Consider the following 21065-nt stretch of genomic DNA (forward strand, 5'->3'; position numbering starts at 1 on the left):
TATTTTCAACAAAACTGCATGAAAATTTTTAATAAAATAATAAAACCTGATTTTTATGAAATCAACACATTATCTCACAAAAGTCGTCATACACTTTGAAAAAATATCTATATAACTTCCCTCAGAGCAACAGTAGGATATTTAGGTGTAATTTCTGGTCTTAGTGTTGCTCTGAGGCGACGATATTAGTAAATAATTTAACTTTCTACTAAGTTATTATTTAGTAAAATATCATGCAGAATCAGCAACAGCTTTTAAACGTCTGGAATAGATTTCATTGATTTTTCTTCCTTTCTGTGCAATTTCTGAGTAAGTGTTCAACCGCACTTTGAGTCTTACTGTTTCTAGTTCGCTTTTCGTTTCAATGCTGTGTTTTCTTTATTTAACCTCCAGACTTCTCGAACTATGTTACATTTAATTTTAATCTGGTAATTGAGGAGATATTTTTAAACCCTTAAGGACATTTTTTGAGGCACCATATGCGAACATTGAAAACCGTGTGCTTCTAATCGCTATCTTGATAAAAAAAAAAAACAAAGGTTTTTCCGATAGCCTAATTTTGGGCTAATGGCTTAAAACTATTTTTTTTCAACATTTAAATAAACAGTATGACTTATTATTTCATCAAAAAATTGCAAACTACCAAGTCCTGATGCTGATATGCACCCTCACACAAGAACACCTTCACCGTCTTGATTATATGATCCAACTAAGTTCTTAAGATTATATTCTTAATTTTTTTCTGCTATTTACAATTATACAACAATAACCAAAAATGTAGAATTTATTTACATCTGTTAGTAAGATGATATTCCAAAACTTATTTATCATTGATTTTTCGACAGAAAGCTTAAACTTTATGATTTTCGCACGAACGAGATTTTTTTTCCAGAAAGAGGTCCCACTTAATAAAGTCAGTCAATGAACTTGGCGAACAATTTTAGATGAAAATTAAACATAATAATTTTTAAATTAAACTCTGCAGAAACTTTTACAGCACTCAAATGTGTGTTTCATATTTTTTTAAACTGTAAATCTCTGATCGCTCTTTGTTAACTTTGCCGGTTCACTTATTCTTACCTTGTTTTCGATCCGATTCTTTTCTTTAAAGAGGTTTTTCAAGCCCTTCACAATAGAATGGTATAAATTAACTAATTTAGAGACATTTCAAACCAATGTACTGCTACTGTGAGGAAAAAAATCTAATTTCGAATGGAGTTTGTTGTTTTTTACGAATACCAGCCATTTACAAGTAATAAGCAGACAATTAGAGAATAAACAAACAAAATATTGAAGCCAAATGATTATACAGTTTTACCACAATGCAAAAATAATAGAAAAATGACCTGTGATAATTTTAATCATGAATTTATTCGAAAATATTTCAGTGTACGATGACTTTTGTGGCGTATTATTTCTCTGTCTCTTTGTTTTTTGACAAATTTCAAAAATAAAATCAAGCAATATTTTGAAAAAAAAAAAAAAAAAAGGCTTATTTAGAATAGTACAAGAATTACGTGAAAAAATGGACTTTATATTAGAATTTAGTTTCACGTTATTTTGGTTTTACTACAAAACTCAAGGTGTACGGAGACTTTTGGGAGCGACTCTATATGCCTCTCTTTTGTCTTAAGAGCACTAGAGGATTTTTCTAAAAAATATTAGCTGAAATGGAAGTAAAAAGAAATTTTATGATTCACAAAAACATAGTGATCGCCTTAAGAGGATTAGCTCGTTAAAAGCAAGTTATACTCCCTTAGACATTGTACTAACCGTGTCTTTCCATTTTCCTTGCTGAATCCGAGTTCTAGTTAAATCAGGACTCTTTATAAGCATGTTTGAATGTATTTCTTTTTTTTTTTCAAATAAATAAATAAATAAATAAATTTGAAAATTGTTAACACACATCAAATTAATTATTTCTAAAGATTACGTTCATTATTTGTCAGTGAATTTTAAACATTGAGAAATTTCATGACAGGAGTTTCAAAAGTAGTGTCTAACATTTAAGTACGTACACAATTATTGTGAATTACAAAAAAAAAAAAAAAAAAAATCAACGTATAATTTCGAATCTGAGAAGAGAACGAAAAAAAGTTTGAACAAACTAAGCACGAACAATTTTTATACAATACTAATAAAGCATTTTTTTAGCTTTTCTGTAAAGGTAGCCTCAATTTATCGCTTGTAAAAATGTTAAAAAAAAAATAAACATAAATAAATAATGAAAGAAAGCAAATAATAAATAAATCATAACTAAAAAAATAAAGTGAAGTTGATTGTAACAAATTAAGGGGTCGGGTAGGAAGATGTCCTGATAATTCTCTTTTTTTACATTTTTAATTATTATTTATTTATTTCATTTCTATGAGTTCTTATACGATATTTTTGCTATACACGCTGCTTTCTTTCATGTTTTTTTTGCAATGCTATTTTACTTTTGTTAAAAAAATAAGTTAAAAATGTAAAATGCTGTAATGTTAAGTTAAGTAACAATGTATGTGATATTAGGTAAAAATGCAAAGTATAAGGCATAATTTGTTATTAAATTTTTATGTATTATTATTTAAAATATTATTTAAATATTAAAATATTTTAAAATATTATTATTTGTAGTTAAAAACTTACGTCATCACTATCAAAGAGTGAACATATTATAGTAAATTAGAACAAGTTATGTTTTTCCTCTTAATTACAGTTGAAAAAATGAAAGATGAGGAACAATATTTATTTTTTTTAAACGACGTGTATTACAATTATTTTTCCATTTTAAAATAGTACCAGAAAACATTATGAAGTGAACAATGTTGCATTGAGACTCTTTTCAAAATTAGCAATCATAATTTTTTTTTTTGGTTCTTACGTATAAACGACTCAAAAAAAAAAAAACTGCTAAGTATCTTTTGCACGAATCTTAGTTTTTTATTTTTTTGCATAACAGAGAACAATCCACCCTTCATTTTTTCCGATTGTCATTAAATAAACTTTTTTTTTTTCTTTTTGAGTTTCCCTTGCGAATTTCTTTCAAGTTTTCTTTTTCTATACAGAAAACAATATCAGCACAGAACTAAAAACATATGCAAAAGGAAATGCATATCTCTTTTTTTAGAAATATTTGTCCAACGCCCAAGAAAGTAAATTTAAATTACAGCATAAAAAGTTTTCACTCACACGGATTCACTTGTGAATTATTACGTTTTACGTAAACATGGAAGAAGACTTTTTTAAGGAAATAAATTGAGTGAAGCGTAGATTAGATTTTTTTTTCTGTTTTTGATGACAGCTTAGCTGAGAACACCATCAATTGTAGAAGCAATGGAGGACACACAAAGGTTTCACAAAGGTCTTCAGTTTCTTATTCCAGTCTCCATTTTATTATTTCTCCAGAAAACATGTAATTTCAGCTTCGTGTTTCTCACGAAGTAAAAAATATTCTATAAATAGCATGAAGTTAAAAAGTATTATTCTTTTAACTGTATGAAACATTATTTTGTTTTGGTTACTTAATTTTTAATCAAAGAAATTTAACCTCTTTTACAGCAGCTATTAGCAATCGCAAACATTTCAAAAATAGGATTTTTTTATTTAAAATTGAGAATGAAAAAACATTGCAACTATACACTTTTTGAAAAGTAAAACCCTGGTATGTTTCCGAGAAGTTTATTTTTTACAGCTGAGTTTATTATTATTATTATTATTATTGGAGCAATAACAATAAAAAAAATAATCTAATTTTTGTTACTTATTGTTATCATTTGAGGCAGTGAGAAGCAAAGGGATGTAAGCGACAAAATTGAAAACTTGAAGATAAACAGTTGGTGGACCTCTCCTCTTTCTTGTGGAAATATGTAGCACTAGTAGCTCTAGTAGGGGTGCTGCTGTTCTGCTTGATTTATAATTTTTTTAAGTGAAAGTCTCACTTACACCGCTTTGCTTATCACTACCTCATTTCTAATATTGTTGTCGATGTAATAATAATAATAATACAAATAATAATAATAAGGGTAACAATTTTTAATATTATTATTATTGTTATTACTACTATTGCTACTACTACTACTAATTTTTTACGAAACTCTTGAATTCCAACTGTGCCTAATATTGGAATTTAAGAGTTTCGTAAAAATAATCCTCATGCATTAAATCACATTTTCAGCAAAGAGGAAGCAATTGCTACTTCACAGTAAAATAAATGGCCATTTCTGCTTTACGTACTTATTATCCAGCCTTTACGAAAAAGACTCCAAGCTGCCAAACTAATCTGAACACGTTACAATTTACAACATTTACAAATTATTATTATTGCTTTTTGCTTCAAAGATGCATAGCACACATTTATATATTTCGCAAGGAGGAAATATTTCGAAATTACAAATATCATTAATATAGTTTAGAACTTACCGTTAACACTTAGTTTTACGATTTCCGCTAATGATGCACCTACACCATTGCTGGCTTCGCATAGATATTGCCCTCCGTCCTGTTTCTCTACATCTCTTATCACCAAAGATCCATTTTCCAGGACGTACATATGGGAGCTGCTGACAACGCTTCGGAAATCAATCGACTGATTAACTGCATCAGCTAAAAAAGAAAGTAATTTAATTCATTTATATTTTAAGAACATCATCAATTGGGTCTACTTTGACCTTTTTGAGTAACATTGGCCCAACAAACTAAAACAGAAGCAATAATTTCAAGAAAGAAACTGCAGTTTTTGGATGTGATAATCGGGCTGTCTGGTATTTTGAATGTAGTTCTGGGTCTTAGCCCTGACTTAGGGGCTTTAACTTACTGCTAAAAGAGATGGTTTGTATTTTGTTGGACACATTGGATTGATTATCACTTACCCGAATTATTTAAAAACATCCTGATGATTAACATAAGTTATGATAAGTAACTGTAACCCATGTTTCAACATTTCTTAATCCGCAGTGTTACATTTAAATCGAAGCCTCGATTTTTGTAAATACAGCTTTGTTTTATACAATTGTTAAAATGTAAACAGTTTTAGAGTGATTTTGTATTCATCGTAGTCAAGCAAGATTCATGTCCTTATCAAAGGTAGTTGTAAGAAGTACTTACACATAAAAATCAATAAGACTATTTTCAAGGAAGAATGCAAAGATTCATTTCAAATTTCATATTGATTTAAGTATATACTTCTTAGAGCCATGTTTGATTCTAAAGAATAACGGTAACTTTTGCAATTCAAAGATTCCAATCAAATGAAAAAATGGCATGTAAAAGCAATTTCAACATTAATAACTCCTAAAAAGAACGTTTTATATGTTGAAGACACGAAAAAAACTTTTAATTACACAAGAAAAAGTTCTTATGCATTCATGCTCTTCAAAATGAAATTAAAAATTCCGCACTCTGAACGTCAACATGTAGTTTACTATCCATTAAAAGAAGGTTCATAAGCATCTTTAAGAAAAATACTTTCATTGTTTTCATGCATGATGATGATTTTTTTTTCTTTTCTATTCTTTTTTTTTACGTAGAGGTACACACGGTCATAATTTTACTCAAAAAACACCGAAAATTTCAAGATGGATTAATGTTCTTGCCGGAGAATGTTGAATAATGAAAGTTATAATGGTGAGCAGAAAACAGAAAGATTAAAAATGTCTGCCAAAAGCTTAATTTTTTGTACATCTTCTTGAAGAGAAAAATGTTAACGATGTTTTAAAGATTCAGCAGATTCTTGTTCCCGTTGAGGCATTAAGATGAACATTCAAAATTTGTATCTATTCATTACTTCGGAAAATGAAATAATTACCTGTCAAGATTTTTTTTAATAAATAAAATGATTTTGATGTTTTGGGCTATTAACTAACTGATCAAGTAGTTTTTAACTTTCGTTTTACTTTGTCTATAAAATTAAAACGCTACGGTTAGGGTTTGTTAAGAGACTCTAATGAATTATCTGAAAATTAGTAGATGTTTTTAAAAACTATTTCTTCTAGGCACACGCATGATATAGAGTTTATTTTGATTTATATAACGTTAAGAGGATAAATTTATTTTATCAAAAAGATGCTTAATAAGAGATATTAATCTTATGTTCTTGAAATAACTTGAACACATGGTTTATCAAAGTTTTGTTTATGTGAAAAATAGTTTTGATAATTTTATTGGTGATGATTTTTAAACGTTTAACATATTTTTGAGCATGTGTATTGACTAATAAATCAAATATTAATTCTCTTTAATGTAGCTATGAATTTTAATTGTAATTATCCCATTAGTTTAAAACTAAATATTAAAAATATAAATGAAATATAAAATTGCCAGTAGGAAAGTTGGCTATACATTTCAATCACACACGTACTTTGAAACAAAGAAAGGTAAAAAAATTTATATATTTTTCTGAAAATAAATCTGTAAAATAAAATTCAAAAAAGACTAAATTATTCCCACATGCATAATATACTAGAAACACCATTTTGCCGTGCCTCTAAAAACTGTTTTGAAGTTAAAAGTTACTGAATTGAAATTATATTTTATTTGGGGTGACAAATGTATAATGTTTAATTGTATAAGCAAAAATCATCCTACTTAAACTTGGGAAATATGAATTAAATATAAATATGAACCTGGTCTATATTTCCATCGATGAATTGTTTCTGGTATCCCTTCGGCTTGGCAAGCAAATATAACTTTTTGATTTACCACGGCTTCTTGGTCGGATGGTTTCTTAGCCCATTTAGGACTTGCTGAAAATAGAATGTAAGTAATTACAAGTGTTCTGTTAAAAAGGATCAATAAAAGAAAAAGTATTTCAAAATATATAGAAATCTAAACCTATTGTTTAGCGGGGGGGGGGGACATTAATCTATTTTACAGAAGTATGAAAGATGTACATTTATAATACCAATAGATGAAAAAAAAATCAAGTGTATTTTTCAATATAATAGTTATATGATTTAACTAATTCCTCAAATGGGCTCCAAGTCGGAAACAAGACATTTTTGGTAGTATCACAATAGATTTTAATATAATCAAAGAGCTATGTTCATATTCTTGGTCTTTTACAACTCTGAGATACCTCCTCTATACAGAAAGTGAAGAAAAAAAGCGATGAAAATAGAAACATAAAACCAGTACTATAAAAAAATTTAAAAAAAAAAAAACAATAATATAAATATTTAAAAAAAAAGAAAAGGGCGTCACCGAAAGTTATCGGATTCGAAAAGTCTGTTGAAGGTTGTATAATGCAAACTTGAAATAGCTTCAAAAATTAGACAACAGTATTTTTTTCTTTAATTGTTAAGGTCGTTTCAGAATGGTTCATAATTCTTAAACGTAAAATTAAAATTAACAATTTTGAAACGAAGCAAGATCGCATGAAGGATCTCAAAAGTTCGATTAAGAAATTCGAATTTTTTTTCTTTACTTAATTATATTAGAAAACGTCATATGCACTACCATCTTACTACATGTTTAGATTAATATTGGTGAAAAATAACGCCAGTTTGTTAGGATATATTTAATGGCAGTGTGTGTGTATGTGTTTGTTGTATTTCAGATCTTAAATAATAATTCATAAGAGAAATGTGAGGTTATTTTTAAACAATATTACCGGTTAAACAGTACCGTGAAATTTGTTTTATTGTCATATCATTATATATAGTTTTAAGCAAAAATTAAGCATATTACTTTTTAAGATTTTAACACAAGAACATTAATTTGTGTTAATATTTTTCCAATACATTGTTTGCACACGAAGCGAACAAAAATATTGATAATTTCAGTCATTGTCATGCAGTTACCAAAGATAAAAAAAATAATGAGAAAAAAAATGCGAAAGTTTCATATTTGATTAAAGAAATCTCAAGAAAAAATAAACATATTTGTAAAGTTAAAAATTAAAAGCAATTTTTGCGCATGTATGTTAGTTAAACATGAAAAAGGTACGTACAGTCTGACCACCGACAGCATGGAAAAGAAAACATTCGGTTATTAGACGGAAATGGACGCATCTATCAGTTAACAGCGGTGGTAGTTTGTTCTCTTTAGATGTGCGTTTTTGTTTAGACGTAGAGCTTTGAACAAATGATGATTTGTTCACGGAAAGGAAAAAAAAGAAATAAATTTAAACTATATTCGACCTATATTCTCACACCAATAATTAATTGATACATTTTTTTTACAACATAACTTTGAATTCCGGACGAAATGAAAATATTTTTTTTTTCCATTTGTTGTGTTCATAGAATCTCTGCTGTGTCCCTCATTGTTAACACAAGGAATGCAATACATTAATAAGGCACTAGTGACACTATAAAACACGTTCATCAATATCCCATTGCTATTTTTCCTTCGCCTCTGCTAGATTCGTTCAAATGAAATCGTTTTAACTTGGCCGATTGCCCATTCCATACATTTCGTGTTCAGACTATATTCAGTTTTTTAAATAACATTGTTTTATTAATACTTCACTTAGACTATAGGTGTTACATCTTTAGCCATAATCTCCTTAAATTTACCACTCGTAAATAAAATAAAAGTTAAGAAACTTTAAGGTAAGTTTATTGTTCTTCAAAAGCAGGGTCTATTTTCATCTTCTTATTGTGTAGTGTTCATAGTTTATTCTATACCTGATGTTGTAAGAACATGTGTTGCATTTAAAAATACGCAACACACTCATTAGTTCAATTTTGAAAAGGGACGTATGCGGACTTTAACAAAGAACATTGTTAAAATTTTCTTATTGAGGTGCAACGTCACGTATCATTGCGAGATAAAATTTCTTCCGTTTTCGTGATACCCATTTCAACAGTTTTGTTTCAGGAAATTAAGTTTTATTCATCTTTTTTCGAACTTTTTCTCTGTTCTTCCAGTATATTATTGATAAAGATAAGCAGTTTAGGGAATAAGCATACAGTATATATTTAAAAGTAAATGCAGAAATAGTAATTTGGAATGGCATATTGACTTTACATGTTTGAAATCCATAACTAAAATTTTCTGAATACTGCAAAGTTTCAGTGAAAATTGGATCATTGTTCTTTTACTTTTTTTTGGTTGGTATTAAACATTTGAGGGCCTTGGTGCAAAAACTAAGTTGGTCCAAAATTTTCATTCTTTTATTTCTTTTTAATTCATTTTTGCCTGTGGACAACATAAATGTTCCGATTGGTGCAACAGACCTCTGCTTTGTAGTAAATAATGTGGGAAAGATAATAAACTTTCGAGGGGACACTAAAGTTATTTGTGAGTCTTAATAAAAATGTGTGAGTCTGGATTTACCTGGATCTTGCATGAAGGTCCTCAATTAAAAATTTAAACTTGTGTCAATAAATTCTCCGCATTTTTTGTTGATTTGTGAGGAGGAAAAAAAAAGCATGATTTTTTTGCAGCGCAAAACAAAGCTTATTTGTTTTCAAATAAGTAATGATCATAAACTATATTTTTTATCCTTTCTATTAATAATTTTACATGTGACAACTTTAATTTAAGTGTGTGCACAAACATGTTTAATTTACGAAAATCATATATTGTAAACTAAATCAGTGTTTTGACGATCTACCATTTTAACTAGGGTTCCCAATCCCGCACCAAATTTTGCCCTGCGGGATTTCGGGACAGGGAGGAGCCAATCCCGAGAGATCCCGGGATCCCACGAGATTGAATTTATTTTTCTAAAAGTTCTGCCAAAAAAAAAAAATGTTGTGCTTTTTATGAATGGCTACTTTTGTTACTTCAATTGAGTTTTATCGTATTCCGTACAGCATTTGTAGAGTACTGCAAAGTCCCATAATGATAAGCAACTATCATTTGGTACACAAAAGTGTGCCCTTCGTTTCGTTTAATAGGAAGGGATTTTTCCCAACAAATAATGTGATTGATGAAAACGCTGGCTATGGGTACACAGCAGTTAATTTTACAGAGGTTAAATAATTGAGGACATTTAGCAAAATATCTAATATTTTTCTTTTCTCATTTGAGTCATGCTGGGCTTTTGCTCAAAAACTGCAAATTTCAAACAAATACGATGTTTTTTATTTGTGTACTTTGTATTCAATTTTACATTACCGCTGTGCATTGTATCAGTGCATTTGATTCATTATAACTGGGAGTGAGCGTTGATTGGTTTCCCCTAGTCACAGTCTCAGTAAAATTTATTATAACTTCCCTAATTTTACGTCTCGCCTAAACGAGAAATTAAAAACTTGAGTCGTTTAACGTACTGCAAGTCCTCCTGTGTTTCATACTAATTTCTGTCGCCTCTTTGCCGAATATTGTAGATTAGTCAGCTAATTCACCCAACATAATATTCAAGATACCGCCCACATTTATAATATCAGCTTCGCGGTAACAAAGACATCGGCAGGTACTTTCTACAGGTTAGAGAGCATAAATAATATGATTTTTTTTTTTTTTATCGCTTTCGTCATCGGAGAAAAATATTGTGCACTTTTAGTAAGTCAAAGGCTGTGAGTGTTTTCCTACAGTTTACTGAAGCCTTCCAACATTGAGGATTACTCCAGAGGGTTTTGCAATCTGTACTGCATGTTCTCAATTTTCTTCTGACCAGCAAATTTCTAGGTTTTAAATTTTAGTAACGGTTTTTGAAAATATTTATAATTTTTACGCATTTTCTCAATTGCTGAACGTATGAAACTGAAACCTCGAATGAGAATACAAATTCATTTTCAGAAAAAAATGCTCTATTTTTACTGCGTTCCTAAATGGTAAATTTATCGTTCATCATATGAGACACTAAGTTTTTCTTGCTCTTTTTGCAGAAATAAAAGGAAGGTGATTTAAACTTCAAATGATGCTTGTGAAAATATTCTTTTTATGAGCGGCAAAAGTTGGAAAATGTATGCATAGAAATTTTTTTCCAGATTTGAAATCTTGCGGGATTTTGCTCTCAATCCTGCGGGATTAATCTCGCTAAATATCGTGAGGGATCCCGCGGAATTCGGAATCGGGATTTCGGGATTAGAAACCCTAGTTTTAACCTTTTTTATCCATAAAATGTAAAATGAAAAAAAAAAAAAAAAAAACATGAACGGAGGTTATTTTTGCGCTAAATTTATCGCTATAAAATTCAAACGTTAACAATTCTATGAATATTTTTTGAAATGTTACTGTAAATCCATGATGTGCAAAAAGCGATTGCCAGTCAGCAATCTTACGAAATAACTTTTGAGGTAAGTTTTGGATTAAAAAAAAACACTTTTGTGTCAAAAATCTTTACTTAGAATCTGCTCCCTAATAAAATAAAAATACTTTTACTCAATTTTTAGCAGTTAAAAAAAAACTTAACATTAAGTTGATCGATGAAATATGACTACGGGTATCAATTCTGATGTAGCAACCGGGTTTGCTTCGAAGAAATTTTATCAAATGGAACTTGTGATGTAAATCAGGTGTTGAAAGAAAGTGTTTTGTGGTTTATTAATTGTATTTTTTGGTTATTACGTTTTTGAAGAATCGTATCACTAATGGGAGGCATTCAAGCCTTGTTATCTAAAACCCAACCACTAATAATAATTTGTATCTGCAATAAATCAAATAAAGAGTACATACTTTTATAATTTTCTAAACAAAGGAACATACTTTTTTTGAATTTGTGTCTTTGTAAACACAATAGCGAATTGATCGGTTGACTCAAACTAAAGGTAATTCAGAGTGTAAATCGCTTTTTGATGCGAAAAAATATTAAATTATTGAAACTTAAAATAAAAGCCAGCACATATTTCTTCATTAGTAGTAAAGCTTTTAATTTGCAACGAAACAAAGTAAAATAGGATAATCCATAGGCATGAAAAAAAAAAAAAAAAAAAAAAACATTGATTGATTAATGTATGGTTTTGTTTTAATAAACTCGAAAAGTTTCTAGTAGTTCGTCTAGTTTCTTACCAGATAAAGGATACACATTGATTTCCTGATACTTTTTCATGCACAATTAAAAAAAAATAAAAAATAAGTTATATATATATATATATATTATTTTTTGAAAAATAAATAAATAAAATTCGCAATATCTGCATAAACTAAAAGCTGTTTCCATCCTTTCCATATGTTTTTATTTTGCCTTTTCAGTATCGGAATTTTAAATTGGAGAAAATGGTTTCCGCAATTCAGTTCTAAAATTGGTTTTCTAGTTTTTTCAAACTTAAATGCATTGTCCAAAACTTACGTGATTGTATTACGTTTCTAATGAAAATTCAATGCCATTAAGAAATACCTAAAACATAACTTTCCATTAGTTAAATATCTTTGCTGCGATTTTTATATGAACTTTTATGTGGCACAAAACGAAAACAGTTTTAAGTGTTTAAAAGGATGACTTAAAAAAAAAAATGTGGCAAAAGACAGCTTGGAGAGATGACGCTTTAATTGATCTTAAAAAAGTTATGCTGGGATATGGGAAAGTACGTTCCTTTAGATCGAGATGATCTAATTTTTTTCACTAATTTTATTCAACTGACATTTTCAATAGTATGTACCGGAAAGCTGCTAAAATCATTCTAGCTATTGTTTACATTTATGCCAAAGTGTAAGTAAAAAGTTTGTATGTTAGTTTTACTCTTAATAGCATATTTCATTTATCCATTAGCTTTATTGACAACTTATACAAGTTTCATGCTGTATTAAGTACAACAATTCTTGTATTTTCTAGCATTTTTTTCACCAGAAAATGAAGTATTCTTAAAACTTCCGAGATACTGATTATAAAATGAGGTTCAAGTGTTTACTTAAATACGATGAAAAAAGGCATTAAAAATATCACTTTGAGCTGTATTAATCCGGGAAATATTTTTTTCCCATCTTGCAAGAAAAATAAAGAGAAAAATCAATCCGTTAATATCTTTTTGAATTTTTTATGTTTTAAAATTTTCAATAAACTAATTGAAAGCATTGGGAGAAAGTTAACTCATTAATGAAAAGTAATATACAATATTTGTGATCAGGTGCGAAAATGCTGCCTTCCGTAAAGAAATGGTAATTGCATTTGAAATTTGATAAGCATTTGCATTAATATTCTTCTACATTTGTAAGAGAGAGTCACTCCATTTATAAATTAGTAATATGTGTTTTTATCATGTTTGCAGCAATAAATGAACATGCATAATAATTGCACGCTTACGATCTTTGCTCAGCAAATGGCAGGAATAGTTTTGAATACATTCATGTGTGCGAAATCGAAACAAAGTGCTTAATACACGTTGAATACACTCATGGATAAATGGATGCCTCACTTTCCAAATCGATTAACTCCATAAAACAAAAAGTAGAGAAAACTTATGAAGAAGATGGTGTTATCCATAGGAGTAAATAGGTCCTCGTGTTACATTTTCTGCCATCACACGGTCAGAAATGTTCTGAACCAAAACTTGATTGTTAATTCACATGTTAAGCATTGATTAAGCACTATTAAAGCAGAAATGATTTTTTTAACCCTTCACAGGGGGTGGGGGAGGGGTGCGGTCTCACAGACCGCTCAATAGTTCATCTAATCACCCCTATTTTATTTTCAGTCCGATTGAATGGTTTTACCCAATAGCTTTTGGTTTTGTGTCCTTGAACATCCCCCTTGCTTATCAGTATCTTTAGGCAAGTGCATCTGGTTTAAATTTCATTGCACTTTGTAGAAGCGGTCTGTGAGACCGCACCTCCTCTTCAGTGTTACACTTTTCGGCTGTAGTAGATATGACTCTTAACGTTAGATCCGCGGATATAGGTTCATTTATCGTATCCGCGTCATGCAGAAAAGATGCAAAATATTCTAGATGAGGTTGATATGTGTTTGAAATGTTAACAAACGTTACGAAATGATATTCTACGGACAATGAAGGCTGAATTATTCCTCGAAATACGACGGCAAAAAAACTAATAGTTAAAGGGGTGTCAAAATTTTCCCGTAACACGATATAATCAATTTTCTGATACTAAAATGTTCTAAATATATTAAACAACTGAAATAAAATCAATAATAAACAATAGGTTCATTTTTATTACAAGTACTTAGTTATTTACTGCATCATATGAGTTTTTCGAAAAATCCTAAGACTGTAGCAAAACTTCCTCGGAAAAGGCGGCGTATTTTGATTCAAAATTCAAAAATATTTTTCCATCATGCTAATAAGAGTTCAAAGAACATCTCGGCGTATTTACAGGAATGCATCTTAATTACACGATTTTTAAAAAATTCATAATCACAGCAGCCTGTGAGACCTCACGTCCCCAGTTACGTCCTACTTTTTCACCTCCCCTGTTACGGGTTTTAAAGTGGTCAGTTTGGCAACTGAGGCATCCAAATAACAAATAAGTACCTTTGTGCTTGAAAATTAAAGGAATGAATTACCAACGTTTTAATGCACAAAAATTGCAAATTACTGCAGACATGAACTTCGGGGTTACAAGGAATCCCTTTTTCAATGCAAAGAAGTGTGACCTATAGGATGAAAAGGCAGTTCAACTTTTCCTAGGATGACTTTTCATACCAAATGCTCACACTTCTTTGCATTGAAAAAGGGGTTGCTTGTAACCCCAAAACATCTGTCTTTGGTGATTTGCATTTTCTTTTTTCTTTTTTTTTGCATTAAAACGTTGATAATTCATTTTTTTAACCCTCATAGATGCTAAATACAGAAAAATACTGAATGCACGGATTTCAATTTAATGTAAAGGTGATTACTGAAGCACCTAAATTAAGTTTACTGGGAATCAAGGATTGCTTATTAATCTGGTTGGTTGAGGATCATACAAGAGGCAATGTAAAAGTGACACATTTGTTAGAAATTTATACATTGCTTTACTTTTCAAGCGTAAAATTTTAGTAAGAAATAACAACGTCAAAAAGCCCAAATTGCAGATTACTGCTGACACGTTTTTCGGCGTTACAAGGAACGCCTTTTTAATGCAAAAAAAAAAAAAAAAAGAGCTGATGGATGAAAGCTCATTTCTTTTTCATTGAAAAATTCGTTCCTTATAACGCAGAAACACGTGTCTGCAGTAATCTGCAATGTGTGCTTCTTGACGTTGTTACTTCTTACCTTACGTCTCAGAATAAAGGTATTTATATATCTTACTAGCGGTACCCGCAGGGCTTTGCCCGTAGTAGGAAATTCAAAGGTCATTTGATTCGCCTGTATATTTACAAATAATGGATGATGATTTTCTCGCCAATTTGAACGCCCTTGTTATGGTAATTTGCTTGTCCACGTTATGATAATTTACTTGTGCATGAAATTAAAATTTTCTCGGTAAAATGTTCTAAAATTTGGAATAGAAAAAAGAACGAAATCGAATTTTCGAAAAATCACTTCGAGGTGCACACCCCATGCTGCAAACTAATTTTATGCTGAATTTCATGAAAATAGACAGAACGGTCCAGGCCTTATGCGCTTCACAGATATCCAGACATCAGGACATTGAGCTTTATCTTTATACATAAAGGGCTACACTGTAAAAACGATTCAGAAACGTTCCTGGAAAATAATAGGCAGCTGATGTGCCCAATTTCAACCAGTAACATTTCTTACAAAAACCAGGAACGTTTTCCGATAAAAGTCAGTAACCTTTCTGAAATAGTGTGAAATCTCCCCTGTTAAAACCAGACGTGAACCTTCTAGAAAAATGAAACAAGTTTTATGTATGTTATTAGAGCCTTCCTGGTTTACCAAGAAAGGTCCAGAAGCATTACCGCGACCATGGCCAAAGCTCCACGAATAATTGCAAGCAAGAACCAACCATATTTCTTCAAATTGAAGCCGATACACCTTATAAACATGCTCAGTCATTCTTTAAACTGGTAAAAAATATCTTTCACACCAGTGAAATGCCTGCATTTGTGCATCTTTTAGCAATTCAGGAAACTTTTTTGCGAAGATACTTGATTTTGCGGGGAAATAGGTGAAAACCTCTGAAATCCCGAAACGTTCCAAGGAGATAACCGGAATTTTTTTACAGTGTACTTCTGTCCGGATCTCCGGGGTAAACTTCTAAACTACTGGACGGATTTTAACCATTTTTCCAAAATTGATAGCTACATTATCAGGGAACAACTTAGGCTATAATTTATTGGTAAAAAACATAGTTTAAAAACGTCGTGATCGAAAGCAGTAAATGTCATGTAATTTCCACATTAAATGATTAAAGATTAAACCCATTGTTTCGAAAATTCGTTGCCTTACAACAGCAATATTAAAAGTAATTATAATGTAAATTTTGAAACAAGGCCATCTGGAGCAAGCATGACATTTATTGCTTTCTTTGGAATTGCATCCTCATCTTTGTACATAAAGGGCTACTTCTGTCCGAATGTCCGGGGTAAACTTCAAAACTACTAGACGGATTTGAACCATTTTTTCCACATAGATAGCTACATTATCAGGGAGCAACTTAGGCTATAATTGATTCCTAAAAAACTTAGTCTAAAAAAGTTATGATGGAACACAGTAAATTTCACTTACTTCCCCATGATGAGATTAATTACAAAACCCATTGTTGCCAAAATTCTTTGTCTAACAACAGCAATACTAAAAGTAATCATAATGAAAATTTTGAATCAAGGCTTCTCTGCAGCAAGCATGACAATTACTGCTTTCTTGGGAATTCTTTCATCATCTTTATACATAAAGGGCTACTTCTGTCCGGATGTCCGGTGTAAACTTCAAAACTACTGGACGGATTTGAACCATTTTTTCCACATAGATAGCTACATTATCAGGGATCAACCTAGGTTATAATTTATTCCTAAAAAACTTAGTTTAAAAAAATTATGATCGAAAACAGTAAATTTCATGTACACAATCTCATGTTCCCATTAAATGATTAAATGTAAAACCCATTGTTACAAAAATTCGTTACCAACAACAGCAATATTAAAAGTAATCATAATGAAAATTTTGAATCAAGGCTTCTCCGGAGCAGACATGAGTTTGAAGTCATTTAAACATTTGGAAACTCTACTTTTTGCACAGTTAGGGAAACATAGTAGAGAGGGTTTTTTTCTTTTTGTGTGTGTACTATTTAATTAAATAAAGCGCAAAGTTTTTTTACTGATCTTTGTTTCTGTTAGTTCATATTTTGGAAATTCTTCAAATTTTTATATGCTTCAACTCGTGCTTTCGTTTCTAAATGAATACTCGTTCGTTCTTCATACTTATTGCTATTTTACTTTGTTGGGTAAGTAAGAAGCTCTATTTTTAATCACGTCAAAGCGGTGTGCTTTGAGTTCTTTCACTTAAAAAAGAAAACGAAAGAAAGTAGCGATTTTTTCTCACAATTATTACTGACCCAGGCAACGCCGGGTATTTTTGCTAGTTATTAGTAAAGTTAAATGTATTTATTCAGTTCTTAGTTATTTTCTACATAGCGTTTTACTGGTGGTGGAGTTGGACGTCGCAACTAATTTGTTGTTTATAAAATAATTTCCGCGGACGTTATTACTGAAGATCATATAACTGCATATACTGTTTGTTTTCCTTAGCTGAAACTTCCCACCAAGTTGCGAATGCGTCAAGTCTGCTCTGATTTTATGAAAATAGGGAGGGAAACCTGGAAGTAAAAGAATGCAAAATAACGTATTCAGCAGTTCTTTCAAAGTAGCGTCGACAAAGACAGAATTAACAATTGCGACGGAAAGTGCCCACCCTCAACCTATAGCCCCTTTTTTTAATGGAACCTATCACAAGTGCTTGGATAGGACAAATTTGCATGCGTTTTTTTTAAATAAAGAACTAGAGCTGTATAGCCAAAATTAACCTTTACAATGAAGGATTTGTTTTAGCTGTGCCGTTGAACATCAGGGCCGCTAAGAAACAAGGGGGGCCCCTTGTCAGTTTGGTCGCCGGGCCCTTACCCCAATAAAATTAATTTAATTTCTGCTACTTCAATTCCGAATCGGGGCCCTCAACGGCTGGGCTCCTAGTTTCTGACTAGACTGACATAGCCTCTCATTGGTTCTGTTGATGTTAACTGCACAGTTTTTCAAATTTCAAGTCACTAACAGTCGAATCGTTAAAAATGTGAGAAAATGGTCGATGGAAAAAAAATGAGTCAAACAATGCCAATTCTATTAATAACTAGTTCTTGAGGTCTGCGTTTTTAAATTGACAAAAAACATATTCAGATTTTTTTTTTCGCAGATAAAAACACAAATTCTATCATAAAAGTTTAAAGCACAATTATTATAGAAATTATTTTGCGCAAACTATATGAAAGAATACTATTAAAATTTGATAACATTAAAGATCTTTTTCAATATTTCAAAAATATCGTTATCTAGGGATACATAAAAATATAAATAGAATCAGATTTGCTTAAATGACGCCTTTTTTTTTGCACTAAAATGATAGAAGATAGCGAAGTTTTTGAAAACATGCTTTTTTTTTGCACCATTGAAAAGAGAAAAATATATGAGAAAGCAACAAAGCTCATCTTTCCATAGACTGAATGTGTTGGCAGAATGTCAAAGTGAAGTTATATAATTCAATCGTTTTCAAAGCGTGGAAACAATTTAAGAAGTCCCTCTATATTTAAAAAAAACTTTGTTGTCATGATGTGTGTAATAAATATATGTTTTTCTGTCAGTAAAATGAATTTATTTTTGCATAATTTTTTTTAATGACATTGTTGACAAATGATGCGTTAAAAAAATCAAAGCTTTAATACAAGAAAGCGTTCAAAATGAGATCCTAGGGGATGTGAAATGGTTAAATTTTTCATACTTTGCTGCGTCACCTATTTGAATATATTTGAACTATGTTATTTAATAAAACTAATTTCAGCAAGAAAAAAAAAGAGATAGGGGAAGAGTGGGTACAGTGAGACAACAGCAATTTATTTTCTGTTCAGCTATTTCCAGACAGGTGATACTTTTATAAAGTCAAATTAACATGCTGTGAACATTAGTTCAGAAAGAAAGTTGCGTTCAGATAACGACAAGAAAAAAAATTACGTCATCTTAATTTAATCCTATCAAAGTAAATTTTTTGCATTGCTTGTATCTTGTCTTGCCTTGTTTGATATACTTCACAAACTGGTGTTATTAATATGTTATTTGCCTATTGTTTAACTTTCATTTCAGCATTAAAATGTTCGTTTTTTAATTTTTCTTTGCTTGAAAATGGTGCTTAATTAGCTCAGATACAACAATAAAGGAACAGTGAGACAGCATGAGTTAGTGACTCACTGATCCCGTGGTACTTTTATATAAGAAGTGGAAAAAATATGCGTTGAACGAATTTAATTACAATTAAACTGTTGACGAAAATCGTAACAAGATGAATTTGAAAACCCTGCACCAACACACTAAGGGGATTGAATTGAGTTGTGGCCATTATATCGAAGCAATATAGATGTATTTGCTAGATTTTACATAAATTATATTGCGTATTTATTTCGATTTAGTATTTAATGTATATCACTTTAGTTCTTAACCCCGACTTAAAAAGGAATTGTATTATAAATGTGACGTTTGTGTGCGTGTTTTATATTTTTTTCATTTTTTAAAAGTTACTTTATCGCGAGTGTTTTTATCTAGGTTTGTCCTACCTACAGCCCTTGGGTCATATGTGATCCGCTAATTTTATCACGTGCATCGTAGACCCTAAGCGGAAAACCCGATTCTGACATTTTTTTGTTTGAAATGTGACATGGTCAAGACTGTAACACAGGATAAACAAAACGGGAACAAGCATCCATATGGTTTCAGGTCACTCTTGATGCTTTCAATGATCGCTAGTTCGATAAATGTGTCTCGTTGCACATCTTATTGCATATCGTTTTTATTTTATTTTTCTTTTGTGTGAATTCGTAGATTTTTCGAACCAAATTTTATAATACCTATTGCAGTAAGTTTTTGCTAAAAGTATTACAAATATTCATTGTAATATACAAATGTCCCGTTCAATTTTCAATTATTTAATATTAGTCATGATGTGGTTTTAAATGTTCAATGCAATTTATCAAATGTAACATGGTGATGAAAAATAGTTTTATAGAGTTATTCATTCGTTCTTTTGTTTAAAACATTTCCTTTCATTTGTTAAATAATTAACATTTATTCGATAATTTATTCATGTATTTGTTCATTTGTCCTCTTATGTTCTTATTCATTTATCGTTTAACTCAATTCCTTTTTTAAACAGGAATAAATTACTAAACTTATTCATTCTTTAACTTTTTATTCACTTAGTTGAAAAAATATATATAAATATTTCAAAAATAGTTTTTTTAATAGAAATTATTTCATTGAAAAGCATTTTAATTATCTTTATCATTTAATAGTACAAATTTACGGCAAAAAAAAAGAAAGAAAAACTTCAATATAAGTTTTATTATAAAATATATCGTTATCTATTTATTCACTGTAATTTTGAAAACACATTTTTAACTATTTCGCTTTGCCCACTTTTATTTTGCCCCGTTATTCCCGGACATTATGATAAAATCGTTGTTCGTGTACGTTAGAGCAGGCTCGTTTAATTCTAACCTAGCTGGATATTCTTTCCCTAATATAACTTTTAAGTATATTTATTCACATTATTTAAAAAAATTCTTACTTTTAGTTACTTTTTTATTTGAAGTCTAAAAATATCTAAATTAAATCATATTGCAAACGGCAAAATGATTTGATTTTTTAAGAACTTCTCTTTATTCATTCAATGAAATTAAAGAAACATAAAAAACTGATAATCTTATTATTCTGTCTTCTAAGTAAATAGAGGAGAGGTTTAATGTCGTATGTAAACAAAAATTAGCATACAATTGACGAATTTCTCAAGTAATGGAAAAAAAATCTACCTTCTTTACTATGCTGAATGCAGCTTTTAATACAACACAAGCATTAAATCAGATAAAAAGTGGGGAAGATATGCCTATGTAATTTGCTTAAGTGAGTCTTGGACTTCAGCCAAAGACAGATGTTATTGCAAGTCAATAAATTTATTTTATTGCTTTGAATCATTTTTTTTTCTTTTTGCCATTGCATTTGTTTCTAAATGCGTCGAAGCTTAAATGGCATACTAACTACTTTAAACTTTTTTTTTGTTGTTGCTGAATAATTTAACATATAAAAAGTGCAGGTATTAAGC

At 30.2% G+C, this 21065-nt stretch overlaps 1 protein-coding gene across 1 annotated transcript in view; it reads right to left on the reverse strand.

Moving 5' to 3' along the window:
* The window catches only part of LOC129222239 (cell adhesion molecule DSCAM-like), a 304597-nt gene that overhangs the window by 252645 nt on the left and 30887 nt on the right, over positions 1–21065 (reverse strand). Inside the window, exons 2-3 of the mRNA XM_054856719.1 lie at positions 6603–6722; positions 4402–4584 (exon numbers count right to left, since the gene is read on the reverse strand). Coding sequence (XP_054712694.1) covers positions 4402–4584; positions 6603–6722 — 303 coding nt within the window. The remainder of the gene's footprint in view (positions 1–4401; positions 4585–6602; positions 6723–21065) is intronic.

Source organism: Uloborus diversus, chromosome 5 (genome assembly GCF_026930045.1).
Source record: "Uloborus diversus isolate 005 chromosome 5, Udiv.v.3.1, whole genome shotgun sequence".
Taxonomy (NCBI): Eukaryota; Metazoa; Arthropoda; class Arachnida; order Araneae; family Uloboridae; genus Uloborus; species Uloborus diversus.